This window comes from Platalea leucorodia, assembly GCF_965183815.1.
Source record: "Platalea leucorodia genome assembly, chromosome: 4".
NCBI classification, from domain to species: domain Eukaryota; kingdom Metazoa; phylum Chordata; class Aves; order Pelecaniformes; family Threskiornithidae; genus Platalea; species Platalea leucorodia.
This window is the reverse complement of record NC_138826.1, coordinates 90526363-90547967: the sequence shown is the minus strand read 5'-3', so window position 1 is coordinate 90547967 and position 21605 is coordinate 90526363. Positions and strand designations below refer to the sequence as shown.

At 42.8% G+C, this 21605-nt stretch overlaps 1 protein-coding gene across 2 annotated transcripts in view; it reads left to right on the top strand.

The window, feature by feature from the left end:
- The window catches only part of SRGAP1 (SLIT-ROBO Rho GTPase activating protein 1), a gene marked incomplete at both ends in the record, with an annotated part of 150652 nt that extends 130070 nt beyond the window's left edge, over positions 1 to 20582 (top strand). For both annotated transcript variants that reach the window (XM_082308064.1, XM_082308063.1), the window contains 7 exons: positions 5356 to 5461; positions 8533 to 8757; positions 9435 to 9514; positions 17041 to 17221; positions 17801 to 17935; positions 18062 to 18407; positions 20205 to 20582. In XM_082308064.1, coding sequence (XP_082164190.1) covers positions 5356 to 5461; positions 8533 to 8757; positions 9435 to 9514; positions 17041 to 17221; positions 17801 to 17935; positions 18062 to 18407; positions 20205 to 20582 — 1451 coding nt within the window. The remainder of the gene's footprint in view (positions 1 to 5355; positions 5462 to 8532; positions 8758 to 9434; positions 9515 to 17040; positions 17222 to 17800; positions 17936 to 18061; positions 18408 to 20204) is intronic.
- Positions 20583 to 21605: the final 1023 nt, after the last annotated feature.

Genomic DNA, 21605 nt, shown 5'->3' with positions numbered 1-21605 from the left:
TCTGATCAATAATGACTTCCCTTCACAAAATGTTTGCATTTCTTTTGTTACTTCTGAGATTGGCCCATGGAAGCTGCCTGTTAACAGAGGGTGGAAGGAAAGACACAATCCAGAGCTCGTGTTTGTAAGCTCTGACTGCCCCCAGGCTGAATCTTCTCCTCGTTGGATAACCATACCTCACCACTGGTGCAGGAGAGGCCATGTGTAGAACCACGACCAGGAAAAGTACGGTGCTTTTGTAGCATTTTTAACTAAACCAGAGTGATAAAGGCTGTATAGGATGTAGCTGTCCAGTTGGCTGTAAAGGATGTAGCTGTCCAGTTGGCCCAAAATATTTCAAAACTACCAGCAATTGCTCTCTTGCAAAACTCTTTTGTTCTCCATCACTAAAGCACTGCATTTATATATTTGAATATTTATTGCCTTTTACATGCTCCACTACTTCAGGATTATTGCTTAATTAAACTTCAATTTACATTTTCTTAATGTTATTTAGGATGAATGTGTCCATGTCTTGATTTATAATTTAGTTTGGTTTTATTTGTATTTGGGGACTTGTGTTAGTAATTGTGTTTTCTCCCCTCTTAGGTTTCCTTTACTCTTCTGAGGCAGATTGTTCACTTTTGATCTGTTTCACTTTAGCGTCTGCCTTTGCAAAAACCTCATTGTGAGTCACCAGGTGGTTAAAACGTGTTATTTCTCATGGAAGAGAAAAGTGGACGTTCATTGATTCTGTGTGTCTCTGCAGTAAGCAAAGGTGACACCGCCTCTCCCGTGCAGGTTCCAGTGTTCTTGGAGGCTGAAGATCAAACCTTTTAAGGCTTAAGTAGCTAGGATTTATGCCTATCTCATGCTATTTAGAGAACTGGTCCTTAGCCTGTGGCTGACAAAGAGGCAGCTAGCTGATAAGTAATTCTTTCATTTATGCAATGACATTAGTCTCAGCTGGATTCATTCATCCAGTTCAAGGACAAGGAGTGCTTGCAGAGGAAGTCCATGGGAGATCAGTAAATAAATCTTTTCCAAGAGCAATGCAAGATTGCACCTCAACAGATTTTCTTGTGGAGATTGTGATCTGCCTCTTTGGAGGATTTTATGAACAGGTGGGACAGGCGTCTCTCAGAGGTGATTAAGGTGAAGTCAAAGGGTGAGATTGTAAGCTTAAATGATCTCTGAAGAATCCTCCAAACCCTCTGCTTTTCATTTTTGTAGTAGCTGGTGGAGGCTCCTTAGATGCAAAACACCTCTGATGCTTAGATGCCTAGAAATACACAAAATTCTGGATACACGGAAAACCAAGCTCCTTGTATTATTAGGGTGCTTTGCTCCATTATTGTCTGATAAAAATACATTAATAGTTCTGGGCACAGGTGCCCGGCTCTTCCACAGAGCGCTATAGTCATGAAGCCCCAGAGGCTGGCCTCTTCCCCTTCTCTTGCTTCACCCCACAAATGTCCCCTGTGCTCTGGGCTGCACTGTAGCTCCACGTTGACAGGAGCACAGTGTTCCTACGCCAAACACCTTCTCGTCTGGCTGGCAGGAGACTCTTCTGCTGGTGGGTTCGACCCCCGTGGCTGAGACGGGTCTGGAAGGCAGGTGTGTCAGACCAGAGCTGCAGAAGTTTTGCTCTGCTCTGAGAACTAGAAAATAATAACCATTTCTATTTGTGATATTTACCTGACAGTAGTCCTGATTTGTGGTTGATATTCATGTGTCCTTCCCACAGATCTCCCTTCCCTCCCTCCCTCCCTCCATAGTCAGAAAAAAGACGTTAGTTCTCAATGTGCTTGGCCTTGCCAGAGGCTTGTCCTGTTGCTTGTGTTTGGGAATGTGAGTCTCATCGTATCATTAGAGTAATGAACCAGTTTTCAAATCCCCTGATTTCTATTTCTGCTTGGCAGCTAATTGCATTATTAGGACAAGTCATGTAATATCAGCACTTCAGTTTTCTTAGCTGAGAAGTGGGTAATACCTCACCGGTCACTGAGGTAGGACTAATTACAGTTCTTGAAAATCAGAGTAATGAAGAGAGGGCCTCTAACAGAAGTGCTGTGAGAGACGACACAACCAGCTTTCTGCACTGTGGGGATTGCCAGTGGTTTCTCGCAGCAACCAGCTTGTAGCCTGGATGGCTGTTCTGCCCTGAGGCTCTCTTCAGCAAATCCGGTGGAGGCAAAGCAATGCTTTCTCTTCCCTCTGCATGGGAAGCAGCAGAGCTGCAAATTCTGTCTGCCTGGATGCAGAAAGATCACTCTGTATTCACTCCTCCTTTCCTATGCACCCAAACACTCACACGCTGCATACGCACAAGCAACTATGAAATGTGGCTCCTCATTTAAAAGCAGCACGCAAATACATAACATTACTTATCTCCTTTAAACCAAATCAGTGCTGAGAAAGAAAAACAAGCCTTTTGAAATAACGTGGAAAGTGCATGAATTTACCACTTGGCAGTAGTTTGGATTTTCAATAAAGGGGCTTTCATGGAAACTGGGACTGGGTTACCAGGAAGGTATTGGAAATACACACATCTCATTCCAGCATGTATAGCTTGTAACTGCTTCAGTGTAGAGGTGACCTGCTAGTACTTAGTACTGATCGTGCTCCTAGTAGGGCAGCTGGGATAGCTCAACACATGGCCATACAGCCAGACTCTCTGTACCTACTCTGCCGTGTCCGTGCTGCCTACTGGGACCAGTTCCTGGCTCGTGCATCCTGTGAACCGTGTCTAGGAACTGCTTGGAAGAGTTGTAGTTGGCAAAGACCACAAGCACATTGGAGAGTGTAGTAACTACTGTGTGGTAGCTCCCTGCCAGTGTTCAAGACTGTGCCCCGTCCTGGTTTAGCTCACTGGTTTAGGCAGGGCTGTTGCATCCGGATAGGCAGCACGCTGCTGGAAGGAGCTGCTGGACCCGCCTGGAAGCCTGGCCAGTGCATTTCTCGGGTCTGATTTGAGTTCAGCAATGACTGAACCTGGTCCAGGGCTGGTCTCCAGAACTGGCTGGAAGAGGCAGGTCTGCAGCACAAGGCATTAGCCAGGAAAGGCTTTATGCAGAAGGCACCTCTTGGCCTGCGTAGCAAATTCCCTCCAGCTTCCCACATCCAGCAGACAGGGCTGGAGAGGAGCTGTGCCACAGCACCACACAGCAGTGCTGCTGAGGCGGGAGTGTTGAAAGACATAACCAAAGTGCCTTTGGATCTACCTCCCTCAGCTCCACTCCATAGAAAATCCACCTGCGCACATGCACACAGGCTCAAAACCACCCAGGCCTACAACTCCATGTACAGAGACTCAGAGACAGGCTTGTCAGGGGGAAGGTCGGCTGAGCTGGAGGCTCACAAGGCACCGCTAGCTGTAACAGCAGCTGCTTTTGTTGGGAGATCAGGAACTGAAGATGCAGTCAGGCTCCTTCCACTTAGTTTTGGAGACCTGTGTAGTTTAGGTGGGTGGAGAAAGGTCTGGCGCTAAAGCTGGTGTCTGTGAGCTGTGCAGAATGGCAGCGTGGCACTGCAGTGCAGAAGTGAGGGTGCGTAGCACTGGCATCTCCCAAGATGTGGTGTACACTGGAAAGGGAGAGCAGAATTGTGGTTGCTCTACAGGTCCTCACTGTGCAAGCAGCTCCCAGGCTTAGCATGTCCCTGCCATCGGCTCCGATTCTTAACCAGTAACCAGGAATCCTTCTTGATTCATGCAGTCCAGGTTTAACAGAAACAAAAAGATAAATTTCAAGTCGCATACTCCACTAGAGAAAGTGTAATGGCTTGAACTGATTTTCAGCTAGAGTTTGGGTTCAGTGTGGCTCATTAGGTTATAAATTATACGACTTGTCAGGAATCCTTTTCCCCGCAGCTCCGCGGCCGTCAGTGGCATCTCACCAGGGACACCGTTTCAGCCTTCAGCCGCTCTGCTAGGGAATAGGATTTTACCTCCTGCAGGAGTTTCCCTTTGCTGCTCCCACAGTAAATACCGCAATCCAAATGGGCTTCCTTCATGCAAGTGGTGGTGGGCTGTCTCCTTTTGCAGAAACTCCCAAGGAGCTGAGCTTCTCCCCATCCCAAAATCTTCTGTTCCCCAGCACACTAGTGGTGCTGAGCCCGTGGGATCTCCCGTAAATGCAGGTGTGGGAACAGGTTTGCCCCCTTAGTTTGCTACACTGGCATTTCTTAATGAAGTACAGCACTTCTGTGTGGTAAACAGAAGTCTCGCTGCTGACGTGCTCTGCTTATGCTTAGCTCTTGGTGCTAAAATACTAATTACGAGACACCAGTTGTTGTTCTAAGAAACGTAAGTCAACACACATTTTGCATCTACAAATAAGTGCTGATTGGTAGAAAGAGCCATACCAAAGAGCACAAATAAACACCAGGAACTCTGTTTACAGTTAGTATTTTTTTATCTAAGTAATTACTTTAAATGTGTGCTGTTAAATACCACATTTTGTGGTACAAATGGCTTTTCAGCTATTGGAATCAGCTGCTGTTCCTCATTTCAGTGCCACTGGACAGTACTTCTCATGTAGTCTGCTAAGATTTCCCCTAGATGTTGTTAACTGCAGCATTCTTTCATGGCTGACGTAAAAAGCATTACTGAAATTTTAGCTTGTTTCTAACAGTGTCATTTACACAGAAAACACATTGAGTAAAAAACTGAGATATTACTTATTTTGAAAACCAATTTATCCTTTTATCCCATCACTACCCTACTTGGAGCCACATAATCTTTCTGACCAACATAGAAGATAATGCATCCTTGTTATAAGACATTAGGAACTGATGCTTTTATTAAGCTGACCTTGTTTTGCCCGCTTCAGAAGAATTTTGGTGGACTGCTATAAAATCATTCGGGAAGACACATGTGATCTTTGTGTTTGTTGCTTACACACTGTAAAACATAAAGCCCTTCTCCTACTTTGCCATTAAGAGAGTTATAGCTGGACATTCGATTAAGAAAACTCATTAGAGAAGCTTGGTGATTGGAATATTGTATCTGATATGAACATTCAAATAAAGAGAATGAATCTGTATTTGAAACTGATGGCAAGCATCTCTCCTTGGTTCCTTGGATTTATGTACTGATATTGTGGTTTTGGGAGCTGTCTAGCTCAGCAAGTGGCACAGGGTTTGACTTAGGCAGATTTGTGACTTCTTATATCTAAAGGTGTTACTTTTAAACCATGTGGTTTGAATGAGAGGGAGAAGGACTTTTAGATCTTATTTTTCTAATAGGCCAAAATGAGACAATATTGGCTAGGGACATGTGATGGTAAAGAGTTGAAGTAAATTGAGTAAACTGACTAAATGCTATTTTAGACCATCTTATGAAAGGGAACTTAAAATACTTTCTTCTGTTTGCAGGAATAGACAATCTCTATGAGAGGGCTCTTCACATCCGCAAACTCCTCCTTACTTTGCCCCGGTCGGTCCTTATAGTGATGAGATACCTCTTCGCCTTCCTCAACCAGTAAGTGCTTTATCATTCCCCAAGGTACTGTGTCTTTATCTGCCTTCTTCTTCAGGTATTGAAGCTCTTTGGGATTACTCATACCCTATGTAGAATTTACATTTAAGTTCTGTTTAACACGAAAGATGATCTTCTAATTGGCAATGAAAATAGAAGAAAAACACCAGTTCTCATTCAAACTAAAATTCCATTTGTCCAAAACTGAGCAAGGTTATCCTAAGACGGATTAAAGTGTTGTCTGAAATGGTGAGTGCAGGCCACAGCATTAAAGCTGATAGCAAAATAAGCTGATAAGAAAAATAACAAATACAAACTGTAACTACATTAAAAATAATTTAAGTAATTTAGAAGTAGAATTTGTTTTTCCTTATCTAAAGCTGATTTTAATCTCCTGCTGGGAAAAATAAACAGTATATTCGAGCAGCACAGGCACTACAAGCTACCTATTTGATGCTAAGCACTGCCAGGGTGAGACTTTGTGTTGCTGCTTCTATTTTCTGGTAATAGGGCTACCAGTATAGAGAACATACATCCCCTGTATGCTTTGATATAAAGTAGCTTGGTTCTCACATTGCAAAACACAGGCAGCTGCTGCAAGGAGGGTTGTGTGAGAAAGGGAAAGTGGTGTTCATGTCTTCATCATCCCAGAAAGAATTCTTCATTCTTAAAGAGAAAATAAAAGACAGGTTGGGCAATCACACTGTGTTTCTCCCTCCAGTCCTTCACAGCCCTCTCCAGTTTTGCTGACCCCAGTATTTTCACTGCAAATTTTGCTTCTCGTGCACTTTGCCTTGATTGTAGCTTTTCTCTTTCTGCTGCCATATTGTCTGTTTCCTGTTAAATCTGTTTTCATATTGGCCTTTTCCTCTTTTTTCTCTAAATTTGCCCTCTGCTGATTCATTCTGTCTTTGTGACCTTCCCCATTTCATCCATCCTGTCTGTTCCTATAGAAACAGGGTCTTTGCAGCCAGGTTACGTGTGCATGCCTGTATTCACAGCTGTTCCCGTTTCCTTTCTTCTAGTAATTTCTGAACCACTTTCAAGCAATATTTAAAAGAGGGGCAGAGATCTAGAGTTTTATGAAAATAACCATTCATTGAAAACATAAATTCATCCCTCTGTAGTGACACTGTGTAAATATTTCATAGGCTTATATTGCAGCTTCTCTTCTACTTAGACATACAGATTGGCCAGAGTTATATGAGGTTGTACTTGTTACCTGGTTGTCTTAGCTACATCTGTGCTCTCCACAGGAACACAATTCAGAAAGCAGGCTAAATCTCATATGCCTCCAAACTGCTCCTGGTGCATCCACAGGAAAAACATTTCCATAGTTTGACTTTCTGCAAATCCAGTTCTGCTTTTTGCATATGCAGTTAGGCCTGCTTGGCCACATGAAGTCATCAGACCTCATGGCTTGACCTTATTTGGTCTAGCATCCTGCTCAAAGCTTCTAAAGTTAGGTCAAGTTGCTCAAGGCTTTGTCTTGACTTCATGAGCACCAAGTGGAACGGGAATAATCAATTCGCTTGACCTGCTGGCTTTGCTCTTCCTAATAGAGACACATATGTAACTAGCCTTCACTGCTGGAAAACACACTGCTGAATCACATCCAACTGCTTGTCCAAGAAGTGCTTTTCCCGGTGCCTTTCTTTGGGAGCTGATATCTAACAGTCAGCTCCGGACTGTAATAATATATGGGATTATTTCATCCCACTGACAGGACTTTGCATTCGTCCTTGTTGAACTTGATCAAATCCCTGTCCATCCATTCCTCCATCTTGTCAAGGTCCTTCTAAATGGTAACTCTCTCCTTTAGCATATCTGCTGTCCCCCCCAGTGTTGCATCATCTGTAAGCTGGCTGAGTGTGCACTCCGTCCTGTTGTCTAGGCCAGTCATGAAGATATTGAACAGCATCAGCCCCAGTATTGAGCCCTGAGGAGCACCACATGTTACCAGGCACCAGCAGAACTTCACATGTTTCATGATGATAGTCTTTGTTGAACATTGTTGCACACATGTAAAGGCTGAACCACCTTATAAATCAGTAAAACAAAATGTCTCCAATTAACACACAGGGTATGATAACAAATCATGGCATAAGAAAGAGGAGAGCATGATTAATTTTACAAGCTAGTTATGAAGGGAGTCATTTAGAAGGTTTGCCTCTTCAGTTTGTATCGTTTGTACATGTACACTCTATACAACTCCCTTTCCAAAGGGAATATGATGCTTTATTTAAACACAACCAGACATACTTATTCATATGCTGCTTCAGAGTGCAGAACGACACTGAGGTAAAGGGCATCCCAGTGCTTCAGGTTCTGTTCGACTGGCCCTGCACAGGACCACTCAAAAGCCAGCATTTCCACTAGAAATGCCAGTGCTTTTAAACAAGGGAATAAAGAGCAACTTTTCATTCAAAATCAAAATTGAAAACTAGTAATGTTGAATTTTCTGGAGGAAAGGAGATCTTGCAAAAGTTGGTTAATAAGAACAATCAAAGCCTTTTGTTTGGTTGCTTCCAAAATGAAACCTCTGTGGGAGTTTGCGGGCAGAAGGAAAGGTGCTCAGGGATTTTAGGCTGTATGGTATAAACAGAAACGAGAAGTCACAAGAGCCTTTGCAAGATCCAGGAAGTTAGCTACCTCCAGAAAACAATTTGGTCTGCCTAAATTATACAGCCAGTTGATGGGAGAGATGCATCAGGGTCTGATGAGAAATGATAAGCACGATCCACTTTGGATCCCGTCCACTTGGGCCTCCAAGGATAAGCACTGATGAGATAGCAGCAGCAGCAGTTGATGAATTTTACATTAGCCCATTAAGTCAGCGTACACTAAACACAATAGTGTAGGAACACACACATCTACATACATATATGTGCTATAAACTCACTTTATAATGTGATTGGAGAAATCCTCTTTTTTTGTTTGTTGCATTATGTGGGATTAAGTGTCAAGAATAGGAAATCTCTAAGTTGTGATGGAAAATAAAGTTTCTTCAGTTTTCAGAATAAGGTTAGTAGCAGTGGAAAAGTCAATTTTTCTTTATTTTTGTGTTATAACAGCCTTTCACAGTACAGTGATGAAAACATGATGGATCCGTACAACCTAGCTATTTGTTTCGGGCCAACCCTGATGCCTGTTCCAGACATACAAGACCAGGTGTCTTGTCAGGCACACGTGAATGAGATCATAAAAACTATTATCATCCATCACGAGGCTATTTTTCCAGATGCTAAAGAACTTGATGGCCCAGTGTATGAAAAATGCATGGCTGGAGATGACTACTGGTAAGTCAGAATATTACCCTTCTATCTCCTTAACAAAATCATTAGACTGGTTGTCTGGATAACTCATGATACAGAATGACTTTTGCACACAATAGAAGTATGAAGATAAATGAGAAGAGCATTTAGGTTCATATAGGAAAGTGTTAGCTGTAAAAAACATGAAGGAAAGGCAATTACGATGAGGTTCCCTACAACGTTTTGTGGAGGAAGCTACCTTTGTGTTCAGCCAGGCGCAGCCAGAATTCCAGGTGTACTATGCAGAGCATGCAGCCAGAAACTGGCTTTCTGACTGTGAACTATCTTAACAAATTTCAGCATTTCATGCCTTCCCCCTGCTCCTTTCCTCTCTTAGCAACACACACCCCCTTTTCATTAATTAAAGGATTCAAAGGTTCTGGGAACTTCTTAATAACTGAAGATGTTGTTTGAAGAAGAGGTGTGTAGACTTCTTCAGTAATTGTGTATTCATAGCATGTCATGAGAATTACGTTGCACATAACTTTATAATATTATAAGAATAACTTTAAATTATCTCATGGGAGTGGCATATTTTTGATATGTGTGGAAGACATCAGTTACCCCCCAGTGGACTGGGGAAGAAAGGGGCTTAGTGCCCACTGAAGCAGCCTTTTCATGCTGTGGTTTGTCTCTCTGCTTGACCTTGTATTTTCCTTCAGTGACAGCCCATACAGCGAACATGGTACCTTAGAGGAAGTGGACCAGGATGCTAGTACAGAGCCCCATACCAGTGAAGACGGTACGTCTGCTACATTACTGTGCCTTTGATAGGAATAAGTTTTACAGGTGTTCCATGCGGGAGACCTTCTTCCTTTCGTAATTGTGTCTTATTTGAAAGAGGAGGATTTCAGTCCTGGTGGTCTGTAGCAAAACCGGCTTCTTTAATCTCTGTTTGTGTGCTTTTTCACTCTGATTCATCTGTGTTTGACCAGCTGTTTCCTTGTTCTCTCCTGATTTGTCCAGTCACAGGAAGGGCAAGAGAGAAACTATTTCAGTCAGCACATATTATTTTCTGATATAATGTTACATTTTTAGTGACTCTTTATCTTTTGTCCACAAAAGCTAAACTTACCAGAAGTATGTCTTCAAATATTTCAGCTAAGGGATTTTCGCCATTCAATGGGCTCTATTTTGATATGAATTTAAAAGCTGTACCATCTAAAGGATTTATAACTACTGAAAAACATGTGTGTACCCCTCACAGTGAAACTTCTGAACAATAGTCATTTGCTATAAATATTAATCACATATAATATGACAGTTCTGGGCACGATAGATATCCGTGAAAAGTTTGATGCATCTCTATTATACAAGTTCTTTTTAGCCGGGTTTCCTAAAGGTGTATTTGACTGTCACATCTTTCAGCTGGACCATCCGTCAGATGTAACTTCTGCCCAGTTTCAAGCAAATGTAACAGATGGAAAGAGGTGTCAAAATTGCTGAATAACTACCATTGTCCTGACAATTAGTAGCCAGTTAGAGGTGAAGGATCAAGAATAATGGTCCCTGTAGAGAAGAACTGCAGTGTGAGCTCACTGCATATCTGGCCAGGAGGCAACCCCGACAGAGCAACCAGCACACATGCACTTAGCACCAGCCGAAACAAAAGCTGCCCCTTGTCCATCTCAGAGGACGTGTGGAAGGAGGAAGAGGAAGAGACAGAGAGGGGGAAAGGGGAGGAAAAGAGGTACAGCAGAGAAGGAAATTTTTTTTTTTTTTTTAAAAAAAAGGATGTCATAAGGGATACTGGTTAGGAGCTGGGACGATTGCCATAGGGAAGGGGAACAGGAAGGTGTATCTATAGGAAACCTGGCTACACCGGTCCCATTGCACACAGAACAATGTAAACAATAGTTCCACTCTAGCTGTACCCGTCTGCTTTGTCACGTAGACAAGCTGTCAGTGACAGATTGCCTGTCTCTTCCCCTTTGCTGCAGTGAGGAGGGGCAGGCAGAGCCTGTCAGCACAGCTGTTGGGAGAGGAGGGACAGTTGGGTGGGCAGGCATCATAGAAGGGTGAAAAAACTGAAGACAGGAGAGAAGTCAATGTTCATCTTCTGCCTGGGGTGTATACCCATGCCTGCACCCGCAGCAGGGAATACTGACAGTTGTACAAGGCAGCCTGTAGAGCTAAAGCCACCGTCTTTATGTAACACAGCTCCGCTAAATGGTGTGAACAAACTCATAATTGCACTTTATTTTTCCAAGATACTATAGCTATACTTTATAAGAGCTCCTTCTTTCATTGGAGGTATGAAGGAGGAGTGGAAGCTGAAGAAGTTTGTCTCTCATTTAGAGCACAAGTGAGGTAGTGAAATGCAGGTGACACATCAGTTCAATACATTGGGGCCAACTTTGGGGTCCCATGACCAAACTGAGAGATAAAGGCCCAAGTGGGCATGGCAAAGAAGTGCAGCTTTTCAGCAGCAATCAAAAGCGGTTACTTCAAAACCATGCCTAGGAAAGATTAAAACATCAGCAGGATCCAGAGGAGCAGGACTATGGCATCGCATAGTGCATCACCTGTGCCTCGATAATCATGGGCTCTGCCCCATCACTGTGTTGTTATAATAACAGTTTTACATTCCTGTTGTCGTGCTGCCTGTGCTATGACTGTGTTATTGGTGGATGTAAACCCTGAAGAGAATAGCTGTCAACAGCACAGAGTTCTGTTAAAAGATTTAACTGCTCAAGACATGGCTTTTTGTTCACCAGATTGGCCAGCAATTTAATACTAGTTGCCCCATCACACCTTTTTAATTAATTCAGTGCCAAAAGGAAGCAGACATTTGTGTTTACAGTGAAATAATTGTTAGAACAAAAATATTTGTAATCTAGGGAAATACCGCTGCAAAGATAAAGATTAGCAAGCCTGGATCATGTACAAAATGGTGTTGGCCTTCAGTTCTCAGCCTGCAAGCTCTAACCCATTTTTTTTCTGTGGATACAGCTTTCCGTTACAATAGCATATTTTTCTAATGTAGGTTACAGGCTTTAAATTAAATGCATTCACCATCTCTGCACATACATTCATGTGTTTGTCCTTTGGACAATTCCTTTTATAAAATGTTCGTGGTACTCTTAAATAGGAGAGTAGGTGAGAATTTTTCAGTTTGCATATTGAACTTCATGAGGGTCACTTACTGACCCGTGGTGGACAAAAAAAAAAGTTTCCACTAAAGACTCTGGAGTATTTTGGGGGTTTCATGTGATTGATTCATTGATTATAAGCTGGACACATCACTGCCAGCTGTATGTGGAGAGAGAAAAAGGGAGGCGCAGCATTGCTGCTGTATTGATCAGACACGTGGTACTTACATATTTCCCTCTGTTAGGAGATAGAAGAAGCTGATTCTATAAATATATATTTTTTTTTAATGTTGAAAATCTAATTAGTTTTATGCTAAAATGTTGTAAATGTATACAAGACCAAGCAGCTAACCCCATAGGAATTACAGGGTTATTGAAACATAATCCAGAGGCTATGATCAGAAGCAAAATTATTTATTTTTCCACTTCAGTTATTGTTGTTACAAGAATTACTTGCTGTATAAAGTTAAACTACAAGTGAATCTCTCTGTGCCTACTAGAATAAACCCATCTGTAGGGACTGGCTCAGTAGCACGAGGAATGTTTAATTACAATTTAGAAAACAAGACTTTAAAAATTAAAAAATAATTTATGTCTGCAGAGATAAAAATCTGGTAGCTTGGGGAAAAGAAGGCTGGAACTTATAATGGAGCATATAAATACTTCATAACTGCTTAATTTTAAGCATATAAATTGCCTCTTTTTTTCTAAGGTTACTGGTGTTCATATATTTCTGTTGATCACTGGAAAGGGAAGAGGAAAGATGTATTTTACTGTAGTGTTTTCAGTCTTTTTATAAATGTGCAGAAAGTACCCCTATTAAGGAAAACATGTAAGTTTCTTCTTTCTCCTAAATCTGGAAATGAAATTTAATTTGTGAAGTTCAGAACATTTGTACTCAAGCTGAGGCACAAAAAGAAGTCTATCTGTAATTTTGCTGCAGAAAAACCTTTACCTGAAAGTGCCTCTGCAGTAAAGATTCAAAGGATATTGTTCATGTTTTGCTGAAGCAGTTTTAGCATATTTCCTTCACCTTCAGTTTGCTGGAGATTTTTGATTCTTGTTGGAGGCGTATGGAAAAGGGTGACTAGGTTTGTTTTCAAAGGAAGTAAGAGAGAATTTCCTGAGGAAGTTAAACAGATGGGTTACTCCTGGGAAAACATACATACAATTAATATCATACTGTTTGTAGATATCTCATAAACACAGGGTAAAAATTGAGATGGTATTCTGCTGGAAACAAAAATTACAGGGACACGTAAGGCTGTAAGTTATTGTTGTGTCCCCAACACAAAGTAATTTTCCTGCTTTTCAGCGGCGCATGCTGCGATCGACATTTTGCCAAATTCTGTTCTGTCGACACCTTGCGACATTTCTTCGCTTTTGCTGTTCAGAGTCAGAGAACTGCTGTCCTCAGGACAGGACTTTGAAATTGCAAAGCTGCTGTTCTCTGATGGGGTGCAGAAGAGGATAAACACATCGGGAGGCAGCATCTTCCCAGGGACGTACTCTATTCCCAGCAGCCAGGGTGTATCTGGGAGAACTGAGGAAGAGCAGAGCAGAGCAACAGCAACCCCCCCCCAAAAGTGCAGGGGGTGGTCTCCCCTCTTTTCCTTAGCTCCTTGGGTCCTGAGGCGTAGCGGGCAGTGCAGTGCCACTTCAGTGCCATCACCTCTGTAGGGAGGTTAGTACTACATCTGTCACTCCAATCCCATAATTAAAATTAGCACTTACGTTTCCTCTGTCCTTTCTGCTCTCCCAAGCTGTTGCATCTGGACAGCTCTACTTGGCATCAAGCCTTGATTTTTAAGCACACTCCAACATAATGTGTCGTCAAATGGTGGTAGTAATCATAACAAACTTTGGGGGTCATAAGTAAAAAAGTGAGAACAGAGCTGGATGATTAACAGAGTCCCTAAAGCTTTTCCCACAGTTCTTCGGTTTGTCCTAATTTTTCACTTCCATATCATTGCCTGAGTCGCTAGAGATGATAGCTGGTGAGATCCTGTATGTCATCAAATACTTCTTGCTATTGCAGGCGAATGCCCCCAGGTATGGACAGAGCAGTGCGATTACATTTCCCTCCGAGCTGTCAATTTTACTGTTAGGCAGTCAGTACCACACAGAATTTGAGTTACAGATCCCAAATTTAGCTTTCATCACCTTTGCTTTTCTGGAAATGCTTGTCTGTCATTTGGTAACCTTGATGTTAAATGGCTTAGCTTTTCAAAATGCATTTATTTCTAGGAGTAGCTGTCATGGTACTTTGGTTTTAACTATTAAGGCTTGACCTGTAACAAGGTGAATTGCTATTTAAGTACAGTCTCAGTACTGTTTGCTATAGGAAAGTTCTCTCCGTGTAAAAGCAACGTTCAAGCGAAGAAAATGTCCCTTTCAAAACAGTAAAACCTGTCTGAACTTATTTTTGGTTTTATTAAGAAAACTGTGTGAGATCTACTGGGCACTCCTCCCTGAGGAGGTAAGATTTGTTACCCAGGCAATCTAACGAACATGTCTCAAAAGTCACATCCATTATGGGTACATTACCAATTCATGCGGCTGGTTCCAGTGGGGCAACTTCCTTCAGACCTCTGGGGACGTATGTGACTCTTGCAGGCGATGGAAGGATACAAAAAACAGATTCCCGCCATGCACCACGCTTACATTAGTGTAATTCCACTGAGGGAGATAGAACTATTTCTAGTTTAGTCCATTAATTTGTAAATAAAAAGACCTATATACTCAAATGGGGGAGCTATATGGTCTGCTGAAATTAGCCGAGAAACGGGAAATCCCATAGCTAATCAGTGTAGGGGTTTATCAATCAATCCAGTGCCCGTGACCATTATCAGTTAACTTCAGAGAACATGAAAGGAAAATATGTACAGGAAATATGGGATTTTCTTATTTACTGCAAAGGTTTTTCTGTTTGCTTGGGGTTTTTTTTGCATTTTAAAGTATTACCCACTAGTGAGTGACTGGCTCGCTGAAACCTGGGAGCTTTTACTTCTGAATTCTTGACCCATTCTTCCATAACCCATAACTTATCTGCAGTCTGAGAACCGTGTGTTCATACAAACGTCTGCTCCTTTTCAACCCTACCCAATCCCAGCAATACCTTCTTACAATGAATCCCACAAGCAACGTGCATGATATGTGTAAAAACAGTGTTCTCTTGTCAGTGTTACGTCATTGCCATTCGATTTAATATTGCCCTCTTGAACACGATGCAAGATAAACAGGCGTGTTTAATTTTATTTCTTTTCCTTTGGCAATAGTGTCTTTCCATGCCTATAGTCGCTTTGTCACATCTGTACTTTGTTAGAGATATACTGTAGATAGAGTATCTAGAAATGAAAACAAGATTGTGTATTAGAATATATCACTAATATATACACCAGCAGTAAAGTTTTCCCAGTTTTCCAGAATGTTTCTTTCTATGGCATCTTTACATTTTATTTGCTTAAAAACATAAACCCAAGCAACCTATCACCCCCCACCCACCCCCCAGGGAGTGCCTGCCAGCGAGCCATCCAGTAGCGATGCATTTTCAGGAATTAATACTGTTATTGCTAGGTTCTTCTTTGCATTTATGTAATCAAACTAATTTCTGCCGGCGTACATTACTTCTGCATTTGTACCAGTGAATTCCCCATACCACTGTACGCCATCTCTGGAAGGTTTCTGGGTTTGTAACTCCTAAAGACCCTGCCGTTCATCACTGACGGGAGCTCTTAGCATGACTGCAGAAGCAGCAAACCACAAGACAGCCTTCTGCAGGCTGGGCAAGTTATTAAAAAGAAAAAAACAGCTGCAAACTATAACTTCAATAAAGGTGCTATCATTATGTTTTCATGCTGCAGGATGAAGTTAATTTTAAAAAGACATTCCTGCGCAAAATGTTGTCATAAAGGGACAGTGGCTTTTGTTACCAGCCTGGTTCTTTGGGGAATTACAACCTCAGCAATTTTAATTTGCACCAGATAGAAAGTTGCTATGCTAGTCATTAGCCCAGATGTTAATTTCCATCTAAATATTGCTCTAATTACGTAAAGGAATTTGTCATTTCGGCGACTCTGAGTTATTGGAGTCAACAAAGTGTGTGATTTTTAAACCTGTATTTTGCAGGGGGATTTTCTATGTTTTGAAACTGTGGTGACAAATTTTAATCTCTTTGAGCTCAGGTGCTTTTGGTTTTGTGCAGAAGGAACTAGAGGTGGTTGAAGCCACAGCTGTTTCACTGATGCCCAGGCACAGCTCTGAAGATAGCTGCGGGCAGACCTTCCGCAGGGGCCCTCCACTGACATCAGTAGGTTTCCAACCCAAGCACAGGTTACAGGATGGAACCCATTACCAGCGTAAGGCCGAATTTACCGGCATACTGACGGAAGATTAGCCAGGACTGCTGTAAGCACTGTTTGACTTGAAAATACCAGCCTCCCCTGCAGACACCAGGGGAACTCAGGATGCTGGAGCAGGCAGAGCTGCCTTAGGCAACTGCAGGCCACACAGGGACTGACCCTGCGGAGGAGTCGTCCTTAGGCGGTCCGGAGCCGTCTGCCTCACTCAAAAAGGGTGTTAAGCAAGCAGATGAAAGCACTAGGCTTCAATGTTGTGTAAAACACTAGGTTTTCACTAGGTCAGCACAGTCATCACGTAAAAGACAGAAATCTCGTAACCCAATTAGGCAGAGCATCCCTACTCATGCACAGGGAAATCCTGTCTTCCTTCCTTTGCCACTGTGGATGTTAAAGGCACTCCGGTTTACTTTTCCTTTATCACACTGCTTCCTCAGACCTCTGATTATTCACCTGGGTTTGTTCATCTTATTTCCGAGGTCTTCACTGCCTGGCCTCCATCCCACTCCCCAGCCATGCAGGAGCCCTTGCAGCAGGAGGCAGAGGCCTCTCTCCCAGCAGCTGTAGGCTGTTATGTTTTCTGCAGCTTGCGAAGCAACCCAGATGTTTCACACTCGGGGCACAGATTGATTATATTTCCTTGTAAGGGATATATTACAACTACTGCCTGGAGTCTGCCTTAGCTGACCTGATTTCTGTCAGCTCTGCTTAATGAGAATGAGCACTGAGAAAACGCAATAAATGGGTCTTACGAAACCAAAATGAGCAGATAAGCTGGCATGGAATCTAATATCCGTTCTTCTTCCCTCCCTACGCAGAGTGTGAGCCCATAGAAGCTATAGCCAAGTTTGACTACGTTGGAAGATCCGCACGAGAACTCTCTTTCAAGAAAGGAGCTTCCCTTCTGCTCTATCACCGAGCTTCTGAAGACTGGTGGGAAGGGAGGCACAACGGAATTGATGGCCTTGTCCCTCACCAGTACATAGTGGTGCAGGATATGTAAGCAGTCTCTGGTGTGACTAGGTTCTTAGTGGGGTGTAAAAACATGCTGAAGCAATTAACAGAGTGATTTCCAAACAGGACAGTGGTTTGAGGGCTCAGCTAGATTAAAAATTAGCCTTCTATGCAGGATGCCTCTGTCCTCATTGCCCTGAATTGACAGATCTTAATCAAAAGCTACTGCTAGGCTAAGCTACTTTGTTTATGGACATGTTCCCAGTACATTGTGAGAGGGATGCTGCTGCACCTGTTTTAATTTGACTATCTCTTTGTAGCAATTGCCGACATTTAACATCAGGATAGCAGGGGCTGGAGAAATGCAGCCCTGAACTCTTCTTTTACAGTATTAAGCATGTGCTTTGCCAAAGAAAAGAAAGTTCTTGTTTACAGAAGGGTTACAGTCAAAATGTAAAGAGCTCAGTAAACAGGATTATAAGCAATTTTTGGAGACATGAAGGGGCTGTAGTGTGTTATAATATGCCTGCTTTTCTTAAGGGGATTAAAATCTGGGAGTGCCCAGATGCTCTCTGTCACACCTAACTCACTGACTTCTCATCTCACTATGTGTGCTCTGTTCAGGGATGATACTTTCTCAGATACACTGAGCCAAAAAGCAGACAGTGAGGCCAGCAGCGGACCCATAACTGAGGACAAGTCATCATCAAAGGACATGAACTCTCCCACTGACCGTCACTCAGACGTGTATTTAGGAAGGTAAGCTTGAGAATTGCATGTTTTCAGTAGCACTGCTCACAGCTCAGGTAACGCAGCAATTACTTCTCCACGTGCTAATGGCAGGTCACTACAACTTGTCCTATAACCACTTCTTCGTTGCTGCAGGCAAAGAAAGAGATCAGAACCTCCACCTCCTCTAAGACGCCCCGGCAGGAGCAGTGACGGTCACTGCCCAGTACACCCACCTCACCCTCTCTCCAACTCGTCCGTGGAGCTAGGTTCCCCCAACCTGGCAGCTCACTGCAGTCCCAGAGCCCTCCTTCAAAATCGCAACCTCAATGCCGACAGCCCTGAAAGGAGACGTAGACCTGGACATGGCAGTCTCACTAACATCAGTAGGCACGATTCTCTAAAGAAGATTGATAGCCCTCCAATTAGAAGATCTACATCGTCTGGTCAGTACACAGGTTTCAATGACCATAAACCACTGGACCCAGAGTCAATAGCTCAGGTTTGTGTCTTTTTTATTTTATGTCACTCTCTGCTTTTCTGAGGAGCAAGTCTCAGCAAATAACATAGCGCAGAGCACGTACACTGGTAGGAGTGTGCGTGCAGAATATCCTACCGAGCTTTTTAAACAGAGTGTCTGTGAAAGAAGATGCATTAAGGGATCCTGAATGGAAGAAGCACAAGGGGGAATAGACATTGCAGTAGCAATAAAAAGAAATTATTCCTGTTATACTATAATGAGATTGTCTCTGCCACCCAGAACGCTAGGATAGTATGTGATTACAACAGCTGTGTAAATCTGTGTGCTCTGGTGAAGGTTGGTCTATTCTAACTTGAATGTAATTAGTGTTCAATTATTTCTCAGTATTACGCTTTGCAGAAAAGTGCTCTGAGTGACTAGTAGCGACCATTGCCATTCAAAGCACAGATTTACATCCCAGGGTCTTGTTCATTTTACATCATTTGCGTATAGTTCATACTATATGTTGATTTGATGCTTGTAGTTGTGCCTGAAAACATGATGTGCAAGACATTGCACCTGCATAAATCATGGGCCGTCTTATCCCTGTGTGAACACTCACCGGTCTCATTCCTGGCATTGAAGAGGTGAGAAGGATGGAATAGGGAGCACCCCGATCATCAGATTGGTCTGTTGTAGAGAGCTGGTAACAGCTCTTGAGCAAATAGATACCGCTGTCTTCAGAACTCGTGTTTTGTCTAGGTAGTATAACATGATTACTAGCGGCACCCTGAGGGTACAATATGATTGCAAAAGTATTTTGCAATAACGCTGGCACTCATGTTTTAAAATTTAATGCACTGGTGATGCTTGCTTTCAAACTCTGCTTCCAACGAGAGACAGAAGGGACTGTCACGCTTGGGTCAGAAGGCTGAACTCTGTATTAGAGAGTTAGAAAGGTTAAATATTGTTACTGTTTTATTTTACTGTAAGTTATTTATTTACTTTCTGGAACCACAGACAGTGCTGTTTAGTTTAAGCTATTTTTTTTTGATGCATAGACTAGTGATCATTCGGCAGTGAGAGAACCCAAACTTTGATTAAACTGCATGAAAGGTACTGTGAGCAAGCAGGGAACCCTAGATAACCTCAGTTGTATCGCAGTACCACTGAAATATAGTAAACTAGGGTCTTGGTGCATTCTTTTAGCATTTGTGCCAGAAATCCTGATGAAAAAAAAAAAATTCCTAGGTAGGCTCACTGAACAATGTCTTGCAGTTTTTTCTGCTTAAAATTTAACTCAGAGAAACAGGAGAAGAGCTGACAGACAAACAAGCTTTATTTCCTTACAAAACCTGGTTTATAATCCCTGTGAGGGAATACAGATCCTGAACACCTGGGGCACTAGATGAGGGGAGCAGTCAGCTAAGAGACAGCAAATAGACTAAAATCTTTACAGCTGTCAGCACCCAAGAGATGACAGAAATCTTCACAGTTAAAAATGCTGCTAGGCAAATATCCATTGTCCTGACAATCACTTAATAAAATGGCTTGCGGGTTTTAGTTTAATTGATTTTTTTATTTTTTTAGCTGAATTTTGACTCTCTCATGTGACCAGGTTAAATATTTGTAATGTCCAGCCAAAGCTGCCATCTCGTCAATCGTAGTGCCTTTCAAATAAATCTGGTGGAAATTGGCTTTAGCACTGTAATACTCATTAAAGAGAGGATGGTTGGCAAATTCACCCATGCGTTTTTCATCCCGTCTTCCTGCTCCTCCCATGCTTTGCGCTCAGTAGCAATTCGAATGACGTGCCGCTCTCTCTGTGCTCTGACCCAGGACATCGAGGAGACGATGAACACGGCGCTGAACGAGCTCCGTGAGCTGGAGCGGCAGAGCTCGGCGAAGCACGCCCCCGATGTCGTGTTGGACACCTTGGAACAAATGAAAAACACCCCCACCCCTGCCACCTCCACGGAGTCGCTCAGCCCTCTCCACAGCGTCGTTTTAAGGAGCTCCGAGCCTCAGATCCGCCGTAGCACCAGTTCTTCCAGTGACACCATGAGTACTTTCAAGCCCATGGTGGCCCCTAGAATGGGAGTGCAGCTGAAACCTCCTGCTCTTAGGCCAAAACCTATTGTTCTTCCAAAAACAAATCCTAGCATAGGGCCTTCCCCTCCTTCCCAGGGTCCAGCCGACAAATCTTGCACAATGTAGACAGCTCAGCCACCCACAGTGCCCAGCTGGGGTATGCTAGGGAAAGGGATGGATTAACGATAGACGTCAGGGCTCTGTAACATCGTTTGTTCATGTTTGTAACTGGAGAGGCTTTGTTTTTCAGTGTTTTTGAATGTATTGTCTGAAACTAGCTACATTAACATGGGCATTTGTATTTTGTATGGTTTCAATTAAAAGAAAAACTGGACAATTGTGCATCGTTTTAAAAAACAAACGTAGACTTACTTGAAAACTTGATGCTGCACCATTTGTAATAAAAACAACACAGATCACAAACAGCTTGCCACGTTGTACCATACTTCACAGTCTTACCGTAGCTATATAATAACAGATCCTGCACAAAACTAAGGGGCAGGGGGGTCAGGGGAGGTGGGACCTCTCATTTCTGGGTCACTAAACCAAATCTCAAGCAGGTTAGTAAGAGCTGAAATCTAGCATGTGAGGACTAAGTGTCTGTGTGGAATGTCTAAGTCATCTCAGGCCACATTTCTCATTTAAGACACACCAAAAAATCCACCAAACCCTCACAACTCTCACAACTGGCACCGAGTTTTAGCTTTCTTGTTGGCAGTCTCACGAGAGACAAGCGCTGGATGGATCTGGAGATCACATTGCTCTCACCGATAAAAAGCAGCATTCCAGGTCACAGCTAAAGCACATCTCCAGGATAGTATCTAGAAACTCCTTTTGCTGTCTTCTGTAATAGTGTACCTTTTCCCATGAAGCTAGACCTTCATTCCCTGATACCACATTTGTCACGAAAGCTAAATTCATTTCAGGTTCATAGTTGACCGAGCCAGGCTCTGGGGAGTACGTGAATCTGTTGGTCCATTAGGCAGGCTGATAGGCGATTAAAAGGATCAACTACGCAGTAATTCAGCAAAGTATCCCATTGACTTTATTGCTCAGTGTCCAATTAAAGACATGATTTGAGTTCTAATAGTCGGAGTTTCGAGCCGACCTAGCTCCGCTGGCCGCCTTGCACAGCGCAGACGCCCCGCG